The sequence below is a fragment of the Amblyomma mixtum genome, chromosome 4, assembly GCF_055824585.1.
Source record: "Amblyomma mixtum isolate Tamu chromosome 4, ASM5582458v1, whole genome shotgun sequence".
Lineage (NCBI taxonomy): Eukaryota > Metazoa > Arthropoda > Arachnida > Ixodida > Ixodidae > Amblyomma > Amblyomma mixtum.
Window position 1 is genome coordinate 5,706,344 of NC_143015.1, and position 21,063 is coordinate 5,727,406.

The 21,063-nt window shown below is 47.9% G+C and overlaps 2 protein-coding genes across 2 annotated transcripts in view; one reads left to right on the forward strand and one right to left on the reverse strand.

Annotated features, from left to right (window-relative positions):
• LOC149345543 (inactive CLIP domain-containing serine protease A3-like) overlaps positions 1–21,063 on the reverse strand; it is a 356,905-nt gene that overhangs the window by 112,156 nt on the left and 223,686 nt on the right. The gene's annotated exons all lie outside the window — the stretch shown is intronic.
• LOC149345546 (uncharacterized) lies at positions 160–1,227 on the forward strand. Its single transcript, XM_089585983.1, has 2 exons — positions 160–317; positions 381–1,227. The coding sequence occupies exons 1-2, from the start codon at positions 160–162 to the stop codon at positions 1,225–1,227; spliced, it is 1,005 nt and encodes a 334-aa protein (XP_089442109.1).

Here is a 21,063-nt window from a genome sequence, read left to right on the forward strand (position 1 = left end):
TACGGCCTGTACTCACCTCGCTCTATGTATCAGGTGCTGCTCGGATTCCTTGCGGTCACGGCGAACCTCGTCGCGGCTGCGCCTGTCTGGGACGTCAAGCCATGGCAGAAGCTGGATCGCTTATCGCGGAATTCATTCCGTCATCCTTCTCAGCAATGCATGGTTCCGGACAATCTGCGTCTGATCACCGATGGATACGTGGCAAAGCATCGCGGAACGCTTCCGCTCCCGCCCTACTGCAGCCATAAAAGCGGCTCGTCTTGCCAGCAACAACTGGGACACGGCACTCTTCACGGCCTGTACTCACCTCGCTCTATGTATTAGGTTGGTTACATGAAATCTTCGCTTTGTTACCGGTCGAATAACGTTTTACTTGTAAGAGTGTCGTGTCCCCTGAACGAGCGTTTATTGTGCCACTGGGTTACTTGCTCTTGTGCTTGTATATTGTCTGGGCTGGAATGCTTGGCTTTTGACTCATATCTCTTTTTGTGCGAGCTGTTGCTTCTGTGTGGGGATGTGGAGCTAAACCCCGGTCCCATGACAAAAGCCGAAGCGGAACAGCTTGAGCAGATCGCACAGGTACTCACTCAGCTTAAAGCAGACCAGACAACCGTTCTGACAAAGCTAATAACCATCGAAACTAACCAATTAGAACTCGAAAAGAAGATTGACAGCGTGATTGCGAAGTCTACTGCAATTGAGAACCGTATTACGCTAGTCGAAGAATCAGAACGGAAGCTTGAAGCTAGACTGGACGATCTCGAAAACAGGAGCCGGAGACTAAATTGGTTTTTTTTTGGAATCAGCGACAACGAGCCGAAGGAAACGTGGCAAAAATCCGAAGAACTAGTCAAAGGCGTCTGCCAAGACAACCTAGAACTTGATAACATACCTATCGAAAGGGCGCACCGGGTGGGAGCATACCGGGAGGGGAAAAACCGGCCGATCATAGCGAACTTTGCAAGCTGGAAAGCACGGGATAGTGTACTACAAAATGCGCGCAAATTTAAAGGCACCGCTTTTAGTGTCTCGGAAGACTTTAGTCGCAATGTCCAGGAAAAACGGCGTCTTCTCTGGAACTATACAAATGAAAAACGAGATAGAAAGGAAATCCGTGTACAACTAAAATATGATAAGGCAGTTATAAATGGCGACACATATATATGGGACTTCGACACGAGGCAACCTGCTTTATTGAGAGCGCGTGCGCATTCAAACGGGGAATGACATGCAGATAACACACATCAAAGCCACATCATTGACGTGGCTGAACCGAAAGAATTTTCGGTGCTCTTGGTAAACTGTAGAAGCATCAAAAATAAGACGGACGCTTTTTCCTCTATGGTAGCAACAGTGCAGCCGCACGTTGTACTAGGCACAGAGTCCTGGTAAGAAAATAATATTATGAATAGCGAAGTATTCACACCGGGGTTTAATGTCTACCGTAAAGATAGACATCGGCATGGCGGAGGCGTATTTATTTTAATATCAAACGACCTGCCTAGCGAGGAACTTCAATTTCACAGTGCTGCGGAATCCGTTTGGTGTCGAGTGAGCCTCCCAAAGGGAAATAGACTAGTATTTGGATCCTTCTACCGTCCACCCGATAATAATGAAACTCCAATTCATAATCTTGCTGACATTTTATCAGTGCTATCTGATACCGTTTTTCTGGGTGGCTATTTTAATCTCCCGGAGATAACATGGACTTCCAAAGGTGCAATAACTAATAAAGCACGAATTAATACAACTTTTCGTGACCTGATTACATTGAATAATTTAACCCAATATGTTTTAGTTCCTACTAGACAACAGGCTACATTAGATCTAGTACTTTGTAACGACCCCAACATTGTGACCAATTTGTCTACGCAACCTGGCCTCAGTGATCATGATGCGGTGATAATTAACTTAAACATTTCAGTAGTACCGACTCGTCTGCAACCCCCACGGCAGGTATTTATATACGAGAAAGGTAACTTTGACGCCATCCAGGGAGAACTAGTATCGTACTTGCCAATCTTTCAGCGTCTCTCAGAAAGTAGCGACGCTGAGCATTTATGGTCCGCGTTTCGCATGAGAGTATTGGAACTCCTAGAGAAATATGTCCCTAAAAAATTCCTGCGGCTAAGGAAAAAACATAAACCATGGTTTAATTCGGATGTACGTAGGTTAATACGGAAAGCTAGAAGTGCGTACAAAAAGTGCTCTAAATGTAATACTTCCCTCAGCCGCCAACATTTAAAGGATGCGAACCGGATGGTAAAAATAGGTATCAAGAATGCGAAGCGCTTATTTTTTGCCCGGTTAAACACAGATCTGAAACAAAACCCCAAAGCCTTCTGGAAATATGTAAAGACAAGTAGAACCGATGACACTTCCATTCCCGCACTAATATCGAATGATACAACTATAAAGACAGACGCTAAAAAGGTTGAAATGTTTAATCAGTACTTTAAATCGGTGTTTTCTGAGGGACTGATGCCTGCCACAACCGCATCACTTCCACCTAATTGTGCCTCTGATCACTGCATGCCTGAAATAAACATCGATGTACATGGTATTGACTCTATTTTACAAGAACTGGACCCCTCTAAATCTATGGGTCCTGATCGAATCCCACTCTACATTCTAAAGAAATGTCACGGCATAATTGCACAGTATCTCTGTATCATATTTAGAGCCTCGCTCGAGACCGGGTTGGTTCCACAGGACTGGAAAGTCGCGGCTGTCAATCCGATCTTCAAATCTGGAGACAAGAAACTGGTGGAAAATTATAGGCCTATATCTTTGACTTCAGTTTCCTGTAAAATTTTTGAGCATATATTGTACAGTCAGTTATTTAAATACCTCGAATCCATTAACTTTTTTACTGCTTCACAGCATGGTTTTCGTAATGGGCACTCATGCAACACACAATTAGTCGAATTTCAGCACTTTGTAGGTAACTCCCTCGACAAGAATAAACATGTAGACGCATTATTCCTAGATTTCCAGAAAGCGTTTGACACAGTTTCGCACCCCTTGTTAAATACCAAGTTAAACTCTTTGAACATACACAATAAAACCCATAACTGAATATGTAATCACTTAAACAATCGTAAACAGTGTGTTGTTCTGAATGGCTGTAGCTCATCATACATAACCGTATCTTCAGGAGTGCCCCAGGGCAGTGTCCTGGGGCCACTCTTATTCCTGATATATATCAATGACATTGTAGATGGCATACAGTCTTCCATAAAACTATTTGCGGATGACTGCGTTGTTTACAGGGAAATAAATTCACCATCAGATGTATCTATCCTGCAGAGCGACCTTGATAAAATAGTAAATTGGTGTCAGCGTTGGAAAATGAATCTGAATATTAGAAAATGTAATCACGTCCATTTTTCAAATAAAAAGTTCGAACATCCTACACAATACATTGTTGAAAACATAACCATAAAAAGCGTCTCAGAGTGCAAGTACCTTGGTGTTTATTTTATGCAGACTCTTAAATGGAACACACACATACAGCAGACAATAGCTAAGGCAAGTAAAATGTTGTACTTTATTCGCAGAAATTTCAAATCAGCATCAAAAGATGTTAAAGAAACACTTTATTTCTTGCACGTCAGGTCTATCCTCGATTATGCCTCCATTATTTGGGACCCATATCAGGCATACTTGATTGAAGCAATAGAAAAACTCCAAAATCAGGCTGCACGATTCGTATCCAATAATTATAACCCCTTCCAAAGTATCACTGAGATAAAATCACTGCTGGGCTGGGAACCGTTAAACAACAGAAGAAAAAATTTGAGACTTAAATTCTTCCACCGCATCTTCTACAATCAAACAGGAATTGATAGCCGTAACTACCTTTTGGAACCAACTTACGTCTCGACTCGGCACGACCACTCCAAGAAGGTGCGCGAATACAATACTAACACAAACAGTTTTTCTAAATCATTCTTTCCACAAACTGTGAAAGACTGGAACTTGCTGCCGGAAGAGTGTGTTTTAGTCTTTGATAATCGCGATTTTTACTGTCGACTGTATTCCTGACAATCTAATCCTTTCCTACTATTGTTCAAGATTTCTGTTACCTTTAATAATGTTCACTTATTGTTTTGTTTTACTTTGATGTTAACTTCGCTTAATGTTCTTGTTGCTTTTTGTGTGAAAATGAATGCGTTGTTTTGAAACTGTCTCCCCTGCGGTAATTCCTTCGAGGTGACGCAGGTATTCTGTAAGTAAATAAAAAAATAGATCGAGCAACTATTGTCTTCTGGAGCTGCCGAGCCCACTGTGCTGCCTTTCTATTGCTGTTGAGTCTGGGAATTTTATTCGTTCTCAGGTATTGCTGGCCGGAGGTGTTGAATCAAACCCAGGCCCCGACAGAGTTCTCGAAGAACTGCGAAATCTTTCGGCCGGTCAGTCGCAGCTAATCAGTGAGGTTCAGGGACTCAGGAACCAGCTCATGCCTACCGAAAAAAACTATTGCCGACGTAAGAGACCGGCTGACCTTGAAACACTCCATCAAGACATAGCTGCCCCACGCACTCACCTAGACACAATACCACTGAAATAACCGTTGAGATTTCTGAAATAGGTGCCCGCATAGACGATGCCGAGAATCGTTCACGACGAAACAACTTAATTTTCTACAACATCACAGACGACAATCCATCAGAAACATATGCCCAATCCAAAGAAACAGTCATCCGCCACTGCTATGAGACCCTGAAGTTGACAACTGATCCCAAAGAAATAGAGCGTGCTCACCGTATTGGACGCCACTCAACCGAAAATCTTCGCCCAATAATAGTTAACTTCTCCTCCTTTAAAACGAACGAGTTAGCACTTTCCAAAGGCACTATGCTAAAGGGTACCAACTGTAGCATTGGCGAGGACTTTCCACGCCGGGTTCGTGCCGCACGGAAACAGCTAGTTGATTTCGCCCGAAGCAAAAAAAGCATTTTCATTGCGCAACAAAACACTGCATATTGGTTCGAAGCGTTATGCATTCGACCAATCCTCACAGACGGTGCAAGAAATCGCGTAGCAATCGGCTCATCATCATGCAACCGTACGTCCATTCAATGGTCCTCGAGATAAGATTCCAAATCTTCCTTTTTCCATTATCTTCACAAACACACGCAGTTTTATTCCCAAGTGCGAGCATGTTTCAAATCTTGTTTCCTCATCCGTAAGCAACATACTTATACTAACTGAAACATGGCTAACAAGTGACATCACCGATTCTGAAGTTCTGTCCAACTTACCAAATTTTAACGTGTACCGGAACTATCGCAAAGAGTCCCGAGGCGGAGGTGTTTAATAGCCACTAACCAACAGTTGACATGTTCTTATTACATCGATTCGGGGCTAGAAATATTGTGGGTAATTTGTCGTTCCACCCCCCGTTAATCATACTAGGTGTCTGCTATCGAGCTCCCAGCAATAACCGAAATTTCCCGCATAGCCTTGGTTGTTGCCTAAACCAACTTGATACTAAGTACCCTAACGCTTGCATCCTTCTCTTTGGCGATTTTAACTACCCTAGCATTAATTCGCAGAACAAAACATCAACAGGCAACGCAGAAATAACGAATTTCATTGATATGTGTCTCAACTTTAACCTCACGCAATTACTAACGCAACCAACACGCGTTACACATGAATCTTCTAACATTCTCATACATTCTCATTCTCATAGGCCGCATACGGGCGTCGAGAACTGTCGTGTACATAATACCACCGCAGTCGCTTCTGCTATTCACAATATTATTTATGCGCACCCCTGTACTGACCACGACACGTGCGTCAAAATGCGTCACGTACATAATACCTCCGCAGTCTCGTCTGCTGATCACTATATATTTTAAGTCCACCGCTGAAGTGGCCCTCATACGCGCGTCGAAAAGCGTCGCGTACATAATACAGCCGCAGTCACTTCTGCTATTCACAATATTATTTAAGCGCACCCCTGTATTGACCACGACACGTGCCTCAAAATGCGTCACGTACATAATACATCCGCAGTTTCGTCTGCTGATCACTATATATTTTAAGCGCACCGCTTAACTGGCCCTCATACACGAGTCGAAAAGCGTCGCGTACACAACACCGCCCCAGTCGCTTCTCCTCATCACTATATTATTCAAGCGCAACACTGAACTGGCCCTCATACGCGCGTCAAAAAGTGTCGCGTACATAATACCGCCTCAGCCGCTTCTGCTATTATTTAAGCGAACCCCTGTACTGATCACGACACGTGTGTCAAAATGGGTCACGTACATAATACCTCCGCCGTTTCGTCTGCTGATCACTATATAATATGCGAAGCATATTACTAGAGCTACACTACAGCCCGTCGAGCGCGACGGTGGAGCTACCATTGACCTTTAGCGTGACCACGTGACACCACGTGACAACATGACGTCAAACCAGAGGAGAGATGAGCTGCTGGCTGGCGCGTTCGGCCGCGGCGGTGGAGGCTCCACATCAGAGGCGCGGTGGCTGACCACGTGACATGACGTCACAGCAGAGGAGAGATGGGCTGCCGGCTCGCGCGGTCACCGCGGCGGTACAGGCTCCACATCAGAGGCGCTGCAGCTGACCACGGGACGCTACAGCAGCGGTATAAAGCTGAGCTTGCCTCGCTCTCCGGGCACTTACGAGGCGGCCAGGTATTGGGATGCCGCCTAGAAGCAGGGATGATTTGAACGAGAAGCGAAAGCTTCAGCGTGCCCAGAGACCGATGATCAACCAACCAAAGCCATTTATTACCAAGCCTAGCCATCAATATGCTTCGCATCTGACTAGGCTTAACCTTAGCTAAGCCATTTTTTTAAGTGCACCGCTTAACTGGCCCTCATACGCGAGTCGAAGAGCGTCGCGTACACAACACCGCCCCAGTCGCTTCTCCTCATCACTGTATTATTCAAGCGCAACACTGAACTGGCCCTCACGTCGCGTACATAATACCGCCGCAGTGGCTTCTGCTATTCACAATATTATTTAAGCGCACCCCTGTAACGATCACGACACGTTGTCAAAATGCGTCACGTATATAATACCTTGCAATCTCGTCTGCTGATCACTATATATTTTAAGTGCACCGCTTAACTAGCCCTCATACGCGAGTCGAAAAGCGTCGCGTACACAACACCGCCCCAGTCGCTTCTCCTCATCACTATATTATTCAAGCGCATCGCAGAACTGGCCCTCATACGCGCGTCGAAAAGCTTCGCGTACACAACACCACCCGAGTCGCTTCTCCTAATCACTACATTATTCAAGCGCATCGCAGAACTGGCCCTCATGCGCGCCTCGAAAAGTGTTTCGTACATAATACCGCCGCAGTCGCTTCTGCTATTCACAATATGATTTAAGCGCACCTCTATATTGACCACGACACGTGCCTCAAAATGCGTCACGTACATAATACCTCCGCAGTCTCGTCTGCTGATCACTGTATATTTTAAGTGCGCCGCTGAACTGGCCCTCATACGCGCGTCGAAAAGCGTCGCGTACACAACACCACCCGAGTCGCTTCTCCTAATCACTATATTATTCAAGCGCATCGCAGAACTGGCCCTCATACGCGCGTCGAAAAGCGTCGCGTACACAACACCACCCGAGTCGCTTCTCCTAATCACTATATTATTCAAGCGCATCGCAGAACTGGCCCTCATGCGCGCGTCGAAAAGTGTCGCGTACATAATACCGCATCAGTCGCTTCTGCTATTCACAATATTATTTACGCGCACCCCTGTATTGACCACGACACGTGGCTCAAAATGCGTCATGTACATAACACCTCCGCAGTCTCGTCTGCTGATCACTATATATTTTAAGCGCAACACTGAACTGGCCCTCATACGCGCGTCAAAAAGTGTCGCGTACATAATACCGCCGCAGTCGCTTCTGCTATTCACAATATTATTTAAGCGCACCCGTGTGTTGACTACGACACGTGCGTCAAAATGCTTCACCTACATAATACCTCCGCAGTCTCGTCTGCTGATCATTCTATATTTTAAGTGCAGCGCTGAACTGGCCCTCATACGCGCGTCGAAAAGCGTCGCGTACGCAACACCACCCCAGTCGCTTCTCCTCATCACTATATTATTCAAGCGCAACACTGAACTGGCCCTCAGCGCGCGTCGAAAAGTGTCGCGTACATAATACCGCATCAGTCGCTTCTGTTATTCACAATAGTATTTAAGCGCACCCCTGAAATGATCACGACACGTTGTCAAAATGCGTCACGTACATAAAACCTACGCAGTCTCGTCTGCTGATCACTATATATTTTAAGTGCACCGCTTGAACTGGCCCTCATACGCGATTCGAAAAGCGTCACGTACACAACACCGCCCCAGCCGCTTCTCCTCATCACTATATTACACAAGCGCAACACTAAACTGGCCCTCATACGCGCGTCGAAAAGTGTCGCGTACATAATACAGCCGCAACCGCTTCTGCTATTCACGATATGATTTAAGCGCACCCCTGTATTGACCACGACACGTGCGTCAAAATTCGTCACGTACATAATACCACCGCAGTCTCGTCTGCTGATCACTATATATTTTAAGTGCACCGCTGAACAGGCCCTCATACGCGATCGAAAAGCGTCGCGTACACAACACCGCCCCAGTCGCTTCTCCTCATCACTATATTATTCAAGAGCAACACTGAACTGGTCCTCATACGCGCGTGGAAAAGTGTTTCGTACATAATACCGCCGCAGTCGCTTCTGCTATTCACAATATGATTTAAGCGCACCTCTATATTGACCACGACACGTGCCTCAAAATGCGTCACGTACATAATACCTCCGCAGTCTCGTCTGCTGATCACTGTATATTTTAAGTGCGCCGCTGAACTGGCCCTCATACGCGAGTCGAAAAGCGTCGCGTACACAACACCGCCCCAGTCGCTTCTCCTCATCACTATATTATTCAAGCGCAACACTGAACTGGCCCTCATACGCGCCTCGAAAAGTGTTTCGTACATAATACCGCCGCAGTCGCTTCTGCTATTCACAATATGATTTAAGCGCACCTCTATATTGACCACGACACGTGCCTCAAAATGCGTCACGTACATAATACCTCCGCAGTCTCGTCTGCTGATCACTGTATATTTTAAGTGCGCCGCTGAACTGGCCCTCATACGCGAGTCGAAAAGCGTCGCGTACACAACACCGCCCCAGTCGCTTCTCCTCATCACTATATTATTCAAGCGCAACACTGAACTGGCCCTCATACGCGCCTCGAAAAGTGTTTCGTACATAATACCGCCGCAGTCGCTTCTGCTATTCACAATATGATTTAAGCGCACCTCTATATTGACCACGACACGTGCCTCAAAATGCGTCACGTACATAATACCTCCGCAGTCTCGTCTGCTGATCACTGTATATTTTAAGTGCGCCGCTGAACTGGCCCTCATACGCGCGTCGAAAAGCGTCGCGTACACAACACCACCCGAGTCGCTTCTCCTAATCACTATATTATTCAAGCGCATCGCAGAACTGGCCCTCATACGCGCGTCGAAAAGCGTCGCGTACACAACACCACCCGAGTCGCTTCTCCTAATCACTATATTCTTCAAGCGCATCGCAGAACTGGCCCTCATACGCGCGTCGAAAAGCGTCGCGTACACAACACCACCCGAGTCGCTTCTCCTAATCACTATATTATTCAAGCGCATCGCAGAACTGGCCCTCATACGCGCGTCGAAAAGCGTCGCGTACACAACACCGCCCCAGTCGCTTCTCCTCATCACTATATTATTCAAGCGCATCGCAGAACTGGCCCTCATACGCGCGTCGAAAAGCTTCGCGTACACAACACCACCCGAGTCGCTTCTCCTAATCACTACATTATTCAAGCGCATCGCAGAACTGGCCCTCATGCGCGCCTCGAAAAGTGTTTCGTACATAATACCGCCGCAGTCGCTTCTGCTATTCACAATATGATTTAAGCGCACCTCTATATTGACCACGACACGTGCCTCAAAATGCGTCACGTACATAATACCTCCGCAGTCTCGTCTGCTGATCACTGTATATTTTAAGTGCGCCGCTGAACTGGCCCTCATACGCGCGTCGAAAAGCGTCGCGTACACAACACCACCCGAGTCGCTTCTCCTAATCACTATATTATTCAAGCGCATCGCAGAACTGGCCCTCATACGCGCGTCGAAAAGCGTCGCGTACACAACACCACCCGAGTCGCTTCTCCTAATCACTATATTATTCAAGCGCATCGCAGAACTGGCCCTCATGCGCGCGTCGAAAAGTGTCGCGTACATAATACCGCATCAGTCGCTTCTGCTATTCACAATATTATTTACGCGCACCCCTGTATTGACCACGACACGTGGCTCAAAATGCGTCATGTACATAACACCTCCGCAGTCTCGTCTGCTGATCACTATATATTTTAAGCGCAACACTGAACTGGCCCTCATACGCGCGTCAAAAAGTGTCGCGTACATAATACCGCCGCAGTCGCTTCTGCTATTCACAATATTATTTAAGCGCACCCGTGTGTTGACTACGACACGTGCGTCAAAATGCTTCACCTACATAATACCTCCGCAGTCTCGTCTGCTGATCATTCTATATTTTAAGTGCAGCGCTGAACTGGCCCTCATACGCGCGTCGAAAAGCGTCGCGTACGCAACACCACCCCAGTCGCTTCTCCTCATCACTATATTATTCAAGCGCAACACTGAACTGGCCCTCAGCGCGCGTCGAAAAGTGTCGCGTACATAATACCGCATCAGTCGCTTCTGTTATTCACAATAGTATTTAAGCGCACCCCTGAAATGATCACGACACGTTGTCAAAATGCGTCACGTACATAAAACCTACGCAGTCTCGTCTGCTGATCACTATATATTTTAAGTGCACCGCTTGAACTGGCCCTCATACGCGATTCGAAAAGCGTCACGTACACAACACCGCCCCAGCCGCTTCTCCTCATCACTATATTACACAAGCGCAACACTAAACTGGCCCTCATACGCGCGTCGAAAAGTGTCGCGTACATAATACAGCCGCAACCGCTTCTGCTATTCACGATATGATTTAAGCGCACCCCTGTATTGACCACGACACGTGCGTCAAAATTCGTCACGTACATAATACCACCGCAGTCTCGTCTGCTGATCACTATATATTTTAAGTGCACCGCTGAACAGGCCCTCATACGCGATCGAAAAGCGTCGCGTACACAACACCGCCCCAGTCGCTTCTCCTCATCACTATATTATTCAAGAGCAACACTGAACTGGTCCTCATACGCGCGTGGAAAAGTGTTTCGTACATAATACCGCCGCAGTCGCTTCTGCTATTCACAATATGATTTAAGCGCACCTCTATATTGACCACGACACGTGCCTCAAAATGCGTCACGTACATAATACCTCCGCAGTCTCGTCTGCTGATCACTGTATATTTTAAGTGCGCCGCTGAACTGGCCCTCATACGCGAGTCGAAAAGCGTCGCGTACACAACACCGCCCCAGTCGCTTCTCCTCATCACTATATTATTCAAGCGCAACACTGAACTGGCCCTCATACGCGCCTCGAAAAGTGTTTCGTACATAATACCGCCGCAGTCGCTTCTGCTATTCACAATATGATTTAAGCGCACCTCTATATTGACCACGACACGTGCCTCAAAATGCGTCACGTACATAATACCTCCGCAGTCTCGTCTGCTGATCACTGTATATTTTAAGTGCGCCGCTGAACTGGCCCTCATACGCGCGTCGAAAAGCGTCGCGTACACAACACCACCCGAGTCGCTTCTCCTAATCACTATATTATTCAAGCGCATCGCAGAACTGGCCCTCATACGCGCGTCGAAAAGCGTCGCGTACACAACACCACCCGAGTCGCTTCTCCTAATCACTATATTCTTCAAGCGCATCGCAGAACTGGCCCTCATACGCGCGTCGAAAAGCGTCGCGTACACAACACCACCCGAGTCGCTTCTCCTAATCACTATATTATTCAAGCGCATCGCAGAACTGGCCCTCATACGCGCGTCGAAAAGCGTCGCGTACACAACACCACCCGAGTCGCTTCTCCTCATCACTATATTATTCAAGCGCATCGCGGAACTGGCCCTCATACGCGCGTCGTAAAGCGTCGCGTACACAACACCACCCGAGTCGCTTCTCCTAATCACTATATTATTCAAGCGCATCGCAGAACTGGCCCTCATGCGCGCGTCGAAAAGTGTCGCGTACATAATACCGCATCAGTCGCTTCTGCTATTCACAATATTATTTACGCGCACCCCTGTATTGACCACGACACGTGGCTCAAAATGCGTCATGTACATAACACCTCCGCAGTCTCGTCTGCTGATCACTATATATTTTAAGCGCAACACTGAACTGGCCCTCATACGCGCGTCAAAATTCGTCACGTACATAATACCACCGCAGTCTCGTCTGCTGATCACTATATATTTTAAGTGCACCGCTGAACAGGCCCTCATACGCGATCGAAAAGCGTCGCGTACACAACACCGCCCCAGTCGCTTCTCCTCATCACTATATTATTCAAGAGCAACACTGAACTGGTCCTCATATGCGCGTGGAAAAGTGTCGCGTACATAATACCGCCGTAATCGCTTCTGCTATTATTTAAGCGCACCCCTTTACTGATCACGACACGTTGTCAAGATGCGTCACGCACATAATACCTCCGCAGTCTCGTCTGCTGATCACTGTATATTTTAAGTGCACCGCTGAAGTGGCCCTCATACGCGATTCGAAAAGCGTCACGTACACAACACCGCCCCAGCCGCTTCTCCTCATCACTATATTACTCAAGCGCAACACTAAACTGGCCCTCATACGCGCGTCGAAAAGCGTCGCGTACAAATACCGCAGCAGTCGCTTCTGCTATTCACAATATTATTTAAGCGCACCCCTGTATTGACCACGACACGTGTGTCAAAATGCGTCACGTACATAATACCACCGCAGTCTCGTCTGCTGATCACTATATATTTTAAGTGCACCGCTGAACAGGCCCTCATACGCGATCGAAAAGCGTCGCGTACACAACACCGACCCAGTCGCTTCTCCTCATCACTATATTATTCAAGAGCAACACTGAACTGGTCCTCATACGCGCGTGGAAAAGTGTCGCGTACATAATACCGCCGTAATCGCTTCTGCTATTATTTAAGCGCACCCCTTTACTGATCACGACACGTTGTCAAGATGCGTCACGTACATAAAACCTACGCAGTCTCGTCTGCTGATCACTATATATTTTAAGTGCACCGCTTGAACTGGCCCTCATACGTGATTCGAAAAGCGTCACGTACACAACACCGCCCCAGCCGCTTCTCCTCATCACTATATTACTCAAGCGCAACACTAAACTGGCCCTCATACGCGCGTCGAAAAGCGTCGCGTACAAATACCGCAGCAGTCGCTTCTGCTATTCACAATATTATTTAAGCGCACGCCTGTATTGACCACGACACGTGCCTCAAAATGCGTCATGTACATAATACCTCAGCAGTCTCGTCTGCTGATCACTATATATTTTAAGTGCACCGCTGAACTGGCCCTCATACGTGAGTCGAAAAGCGTCGCGCACACAACACCGCCCCAGTCGCTTCTCCTCATCACTATATTACTCAAGCGCAACACTGAACTGGCCCTCATACGCGCGTCTAAAAGTGTCGCGTACATAATACCGCAGCAGTCGCTTCTGCTATTCACAATATTATTTAAGCGCACCCCTGTATTGACCACGACACGTGCCTCAAATTGCGTCATCTTCATAATACCTCAGCAGTCTCGTCTGCTGATCACTGTATATTTTAGGTGCACCGCTGAACTGGCCCTCATACACGAGTCCAAAAGCGTCGCGCACACAACACCGCCCCAGTCGCTTCTCCTCATCACTATATTATCCAAGCGCAACACTGAACTGGCCCTCATGCGCGCGTCGAAAAGTGTCGCGTACATAATACCGCATCAGTCGCTTCTGCTATTCACAATATTATTTTAGCGCACCCCTGTACTGACCACGACACGTGCCTCAAAATGCGTCATGTACATAATACCTCAGCGGTCTCGTCTGCTGATCACTATATATTTTAAGTGCACCGCTGAACTGGCCCTCATACGCGAGTCTAAAAGCGTCGCGCACACAACACCGCCACAGTCGCTTCTCCTCATCACTATATTATCCAAGCGCAACACTGAACTGGCCCTCACACGCGCGTCAAAAAGTGTCGCGTACATAATACCGCAGCAGTCGCTTCTGCTATTCACAATATTATTTAAGCGCACCCCTGTATTGACCACGACACGTGCCTCAAATTGCGTCATGTTCATAATACCTCAGCAGTCTCGTCTGCTGATCACTGTATATTTTAAGTGCACCGCTGAACTGGCGCTCATACACGAGTCCAAAGCGTCGCGCACACAACACCGCCCCAGTCGCTTCTCCTCATCACTATATTATCCAAGCGCAACACTGAACTGGCCCTCATACGCGCGTCAAAAAGTGTCGCGTACATAATACCGCAGCAGTCGCTTCTGCTATTCACAATATTATTTAAGCGCACCCCTGTATTGACCACGACACGTGCCTCAAATTGCGTCACGTACATAATACCTCAGCAGTCTCGTCTGCTGATCACTGTATACTTTAAGTGCACCGCTGAACTGGCCCTCATACGCGAGTCGAAAAGCGTCGCGCACACAACACCGCCCCAGTCGCTTCTCCTCATCACTATATTATCCAAGCGCAACACTGAACTGGCCCTCATAAGCGCTTCAAAAAGTGTCGCGTACATAAAACCGGCGCAGTCGCCGTCTGCTGTTCACAGTATTATTTAAGCGCACCCCTGTATTGACCGTGACACGTGCGTGAAAATGCGTCACGTACATAATACCTCAGCCGTCTCGTCTGCTGATCACTCTATATTTTAAGTGCACCGCTGAACTGGCCGTCATACGCGCGTCGAAAAGCGTCGCGCACACAACACCGCCCCAGTCGCTTCTCCTCATCACTATATTATCCAAGCGCAACACTGAACTGGCCCTCATGCGCGCGTCGAAAAGTGTCGCGTACATAATAGCGCATCAGTCGCTTCTCCTATTCACAATATTATTTAAGCGCACCCCTGTATTGACCACGACACGTGCGTGAAAATGCGTCACGTACATAATGCCTCCGCCGTCTCGTCTGCTGATCACTCTATATTTTAAGTGCACCGCTGAACTGGCCCTCATGCGCGCGTCCAAAAGTGTCGCGTACATAATACCGCAGCAGTCGCTTCTGCTATTCACAATATTATTTAAGCGCACCCCTGTATTGACCGCGACACGTGCCTCAAATTGCGTCATGTTCATAATACCTCAGCAGTCTCGTCTGCTGATCACTGTATATTTTAAGTGCACCGCTGAACTGGCGCTCATACACGAGTCCAAAAGCGTCGCGCACACAACACCGCCCCAGTCGCTTCTCCTCATCACTATATTATCCAAGCGCAACACTGAACTGGCCCTCATACGCGCCTCGAAAAGTGTTTCGTACATAATACCGCCGCAGTCGCTTCTGCTATTCACAATATGATTTAAGCGCACCTCTATATTGACCACGACACGTGCCTCAAAATGCGTCACGTACATAATACCTCCGCAGTCTCGTCTGCTGATCACTGTATATTTTAAGTGCGCCGCTGAACTGGCCCTCATACGCGAGTCGAAAAGCGTCGCGTACACAACACCGCCCCAGTCGCTTCTCCTCATCACTATATTATTCAAGCGCAACACTGAACTGGCCCTCATACGCGCCTCGAAAAGTGTTTCGTACATAATACCGCCGCAGTCGCTTCTGCTATTCACAATATGATTTAAGCGCACCTCTATATTGACCACGACACGTGCCTCAAAATGCGTCACGTACATAATACCTCCGCAGTCTCGTCTGCTGATCACTGTATATTTTAAGTGCGCCGCTGAACTGGCCCTCATACGCGCGTCGAAAAGCGTCGCGTACACAACACCACCCGAGTCGCTTCTCCTAATCACTATATTATTCAAGCGCATCGCAGAACTGGCCCTCATACGCGCGTCGAAAAGCGTCGCGTACACAACACCACCCGAGTCGCTTCTCCTCATCACTATATTATTCAAGCGCATCGCAGAACTGGCCCTCATGCGCGCGTCGAAAAGTGTCGCGTACATAATACCGCATCAGTCGCTTCTGCTATTCACAATATTATTTACGCGCACCTCTATATTGACCACGACACGTGCCTCAAAATGCGTCACGTACATAATACCTCCGCAGTCTCGTCTGCTGATCACTGTATATTTTAAGTGCGCCGCTGAACTGGCCCTCATACGCGCGTCGAAAAGTGTCGCGTACATAATACCGCCGCAGTCGCTTCTGCTATTCACAATATGATTTAAGCGCACCTCTATATTGACCACGACACGTGCCTCAAAATGCGTCACGTACATAATACCTCCGCAGTCTCGTCTGCTGATCACTGTATATTTTAAGTGCGCCGCTGAACTGGCCCTCATACGCGCGTCGAAAAGCGTCGCGTACACAACACCACCCGAGTCGCTTCTCCTAATCACTATATTATTCAAGCGCATCGCAGAACTGGCCCTCATACGCGCGTCGAAAAGCGTCGCGTACACAACACCACCCGAGTCACTTCTCCTAATCACTATATTATTCAAGCGCATCGCAGAACTGGCCCTCATACGCGCGTCGAAAAGCGTCGCGTACACAACACCACCCGAGTCGCTTCTCCTAATCACTATATTATTCAAGCGCATCGCAGAACTGGCCCTCATACGCGCGTCGAAAAGCGTCGCGTACACAACACCACCCGAGTCGCTTCTCCTCATCACTATATTATTCAAGCGCATCGCGGAACTGGCCCTCATACGCGCGTCGAAAAGCGTCGCGTACACAACACCACCCGAGTCGCTTCTCCTAATCACTATATTATTCAAGCGCATCGCAGAACTGGCCCTCATGCGCGCGTCGAAAAGTGTCGCGTACATAATACCGCATCAGTCGCTTCTGCTATTCACAATATTATTTACGCGCACCCCTGTATTGACCACGACACGTGGCTCAAAATTCGTCATGTACATAACACCTCCGCAGTCTCGTCTGCTGATCACTATATATTTTAAGCGCAACACTGAACTGGCCCTCATACGCGCGTCAAAAAGTGTCGCGTACATAATACCGCCGCAGTCACTTCTGCTATTCACAATATTATTTAAGCGCACCCGTGTGTTGACTACGACACGTGCGTCAAAATGCGTCACCTACATAATACCTCCGCAGCCTCGTCTGCTGATCATTCTATATTTTAAGTGCAGCGCTGAACTGGCCCTCATACGCGCGTCGAAAAGCGTCGCGTACGCAACACCGCCCCAGTCGCTTCTCCTCATCACTATATTATTCAAGCGCAACACTGAACTGGCCCTCATGCGCGCGTCGAAAAGTGTCGCGTACATAATACCGCATCAGTCGCTTCTGTTATTCACAATAGTATTTAAGCGCACCCCTGAAATGATCACGACACGTTGTCAAAATGCGTCACGTACATAAAACCTACGCAGTCTCGTCTGGTGATCACTATATATTTTAAGTGCACCGCTTGAACTGGCCCTCATACGCGATTCGAAAAGCGTCACGTACACAACACCGCCCCAGCCGCTTCTCCTCATCACTATATTACTCAAGCGCAACACTAAACTGGCCCTCATACGCGCGTCGAAAAGTGTCGCGTACATAATACAGCCGTAACCGCTTCTGCTATTCACGATATGATTTAAGCACACCCCTGTATTGACCACGACACGTGCGTCAAAATTCGTCACGTACATAATACCACCGCAGTCTCGTCTGCTGATCACTATATATTTTAAGTGCACCGCTGAACAGGCCCTCATACGCGATCGAAAAGCGTCGCGTACACAACACCGCCCCAGTCGCTTCTCCTCATCACTATATTATTCAAGAGCAACACTGAACTGGTCCTCATACGCGCGTGGAAAAGTGTCGCGTACATAATACCGCCGTAATCGCTTCTGCTATTATTTAAGCGCACCCCTTTACTGATCACGACACGTTGTCAAGATGCGTCACGTACATAAAACCTACGCAGTCTCGTCTGCTGATCACTATATATTTTAAGTGCACCGCTTGAACTGGCCCTCATACGTGATTCGAAAAGCGTCACGTACACAACACCGCCCCAGCCGCTTCTCCTCATCACTATATTACTCAAGCGCAACACTAAACTGGCCCTCATACGCGCGTCGAAAAGCGTCGCGTACAAATACCGCAGCAGTCGCTTCTGCTATTCACAATATTATTTAAGCGCACGCCTGTATTGACCACGACACGTGCCTCAAAATGCGTCATGTACATAATACCTCAGCAGTCTCGTCTGCTGATCACTATATTATTCAAGCGCATCGCAGAACTGGCCCTCATGCGCGCGTCGAAAAGTGTCGCGTACATAATACCGCATCAGTCGCTTCTGCTATTCACAATATTATTTACGCGCACCCCTGTATTGACCACGACACGTGGCTCAAAATGCGTCATGTACATAACACCTCCGCAGTCTCGTCTGCTGATCACTATATATTTTAAGCGCAACACTGAACTGGCCCTCATACGCGCGTCAAAAAGTGTCGCGTACATAATACCGCCGCAGTCACTTCTGCTATTCACAATATTATTTAAGCGCACCCGTGTGTTGACTACGACACGTGCGTCAAAATGCGTCACCTACATAATACCTCCGCAGCCTCGTCTGCTGATCATTCTATATTTTAAGTGCAGCGCTGAACTGGCCCTCATACGCGCGTCGAAAAGCGTCGCGTACGCAACACCGCCCCAGTCGCTTCTCCTCATCACTATATTATTCAAGCGCAACACTGAACTGGCCCTCATGCGCGCGTCGAAAAGTGTCGCGTACATAATACCGCATCAGTCGCTTCTGTTATTCACAATAGTATTTAAGCGCACCCCTGAAATGATCACGACACGTTGTCAAAATGCGTCACGTACATAAAACCTACGCAGTCTCGTCTGCTGATCACTATATATTTTAAGTGCACCGCTTGAACTGGCCCTCATACGCGATTCGAAAAGCGTCACGTACACAACACCGCCCCAGCCGCTTCTCCTCATCACTATATTACTCAAGCGCAACACTAAACTGGCCCTCATACGCGCGTCGAAAAGTGTCGCGTACATAATACAGCCGTAACCGCTTCTGCTATTCACGATATGATTTAAGCGCACCCCTGTATTGACCACGACACGTGCGTCAAAATTCGTCACGTACATAATACCACCGCAGTCTCGTCTGCTGATCACTATATATTTTAAGTGCACCGCTGAACAGGCCCTCATACGCGATCGAAAAGCGTCGCGTACACAACACCGCCCCAGTCGCTTCTCCTCATCACTATATTATTCAAGAGCAACACTGAACTGGTCCTCATACGCGCGTGGAAAAGTGTCGCGTACATAATACCGCCGTAATCGCTTCTGCTATTATTTAAGCGCACCCCTTTACTGATCACGACACGTTGTCAAGATGCGTCACGCACATAATACCTCCGCAGTCTCGTCTGCTGATCACTGTATATTTTAAGTGCGCCGCTGAAGTGGCCCTCATACGCGAGTCGAAAAGCGTCGCGCACACAACACCGCCACAGTCGCTTCTCCTCATCACTATATTATCCAAGCGCAACACTGAACTGGCCCTCACACGCGCGTCAAAAAGTGTCGCGTACATAAAACCGCCGCAGTCGCCGTCTGCTATTCACAGTATTATTTAAGCGCACCCCTGTATTGACCGTGACACGTGCGTGAAAATGCGTCACGTACATAATACCTCCGCCGTCTCGTCTGCTGATCACTGTATATTTTAAGTGCACCGCTGAACTGGCCCTCATACGCGCGTCAAAAAGTGTCGCGTACATAATACCGCAGCAGTCGCTTCTGCTATTCACAATATTATTTAAGCGCACCCCTGTATTGACCGCGACACGTGCCTCAAATTGCGTCATCTTCATAATACCTCAGCAGTCTCGTCTGCTGATCACTGTATATTTTAGGTGCACCGCTGAACTGGCCCTCATACACGAGTCCAAAAGCGTCGCGCACACAACACCGCCCCAGTCGCTTCTCCTCATCACTATATTATCCAAGCGCAACACTGAACTGGCCCTCATGCGCGCGTCGAAAAGTGTCGCGTACATAATACCGCATCAGTCGCTTCTGCTATTCACAATATTATTTTAGCGCACCCCTGTTCTGACCACGACACGTGCCTCAAAATGCGTCATGTACATAATACCTCAGCGGTCTCGTCTGCTGATCACTATATATTTTAAGTGCACCGCTGAACTGGCCCTCATACGCGAGTCGAAAAGCGTCGCGCACACAACACCGCCACAGTCGCTTCTCCTCATCACTATATTATCCAAGCGCAACACTGAACTGGCCCTCACACGCGCGTCAAAAAGTGTCGCGTACATAAAACCGCCGCAGTCGCCGTCTGCTATTCACAGTATTATTTAAGCGCACCCCTGTATTGACCGTGACACGTGCGTGAAAATGCGTCACGTACATAATACCTCCGCCGTCTCGTCTGCTGATCACTGTATATTTTAAGTGCACCGCTGAACTGGCCCTCATACGCGCATCAAAAAGTGTCGCGTACATAATACCGCAGCAGTCGCTTCTGCTATTCACAATATTATTTAAGCGCACCCCTGTATTGACCGCGACACCTGCCTCAAATTGCGTCATGTTCATAATACCTCAGCAGTCTCGTCTGCTGATCACTGTATATTTTAAGTGCACCGCTGAACTGGCCCTCATACACGAGTCCAAAAGCGTCGCGCACACAACACCGCCCCAGTCGCTTCTCCTCATCACTATATTATCCAAGCGCAACACTGAACTGGCCCTCATACGCGCGTCAAAAAGTGTCGCGTACATAATACCGCA

Coding starts and splice junctions, on each gene's coding strand:
- LOC149345546 (XM_089585983.1), top strand. CDS start 160: ATGGTTCCGGACAATCTGCGTCTGATCACCGATGGATACGTGGCAAAG. Junction 318..380: donor CTGTACTCACCTCGCTCTAT/GTATTAGGTTGG, acceptor TTTACTTGTAAG/AGTGTCGTGTCCCCTGAACG.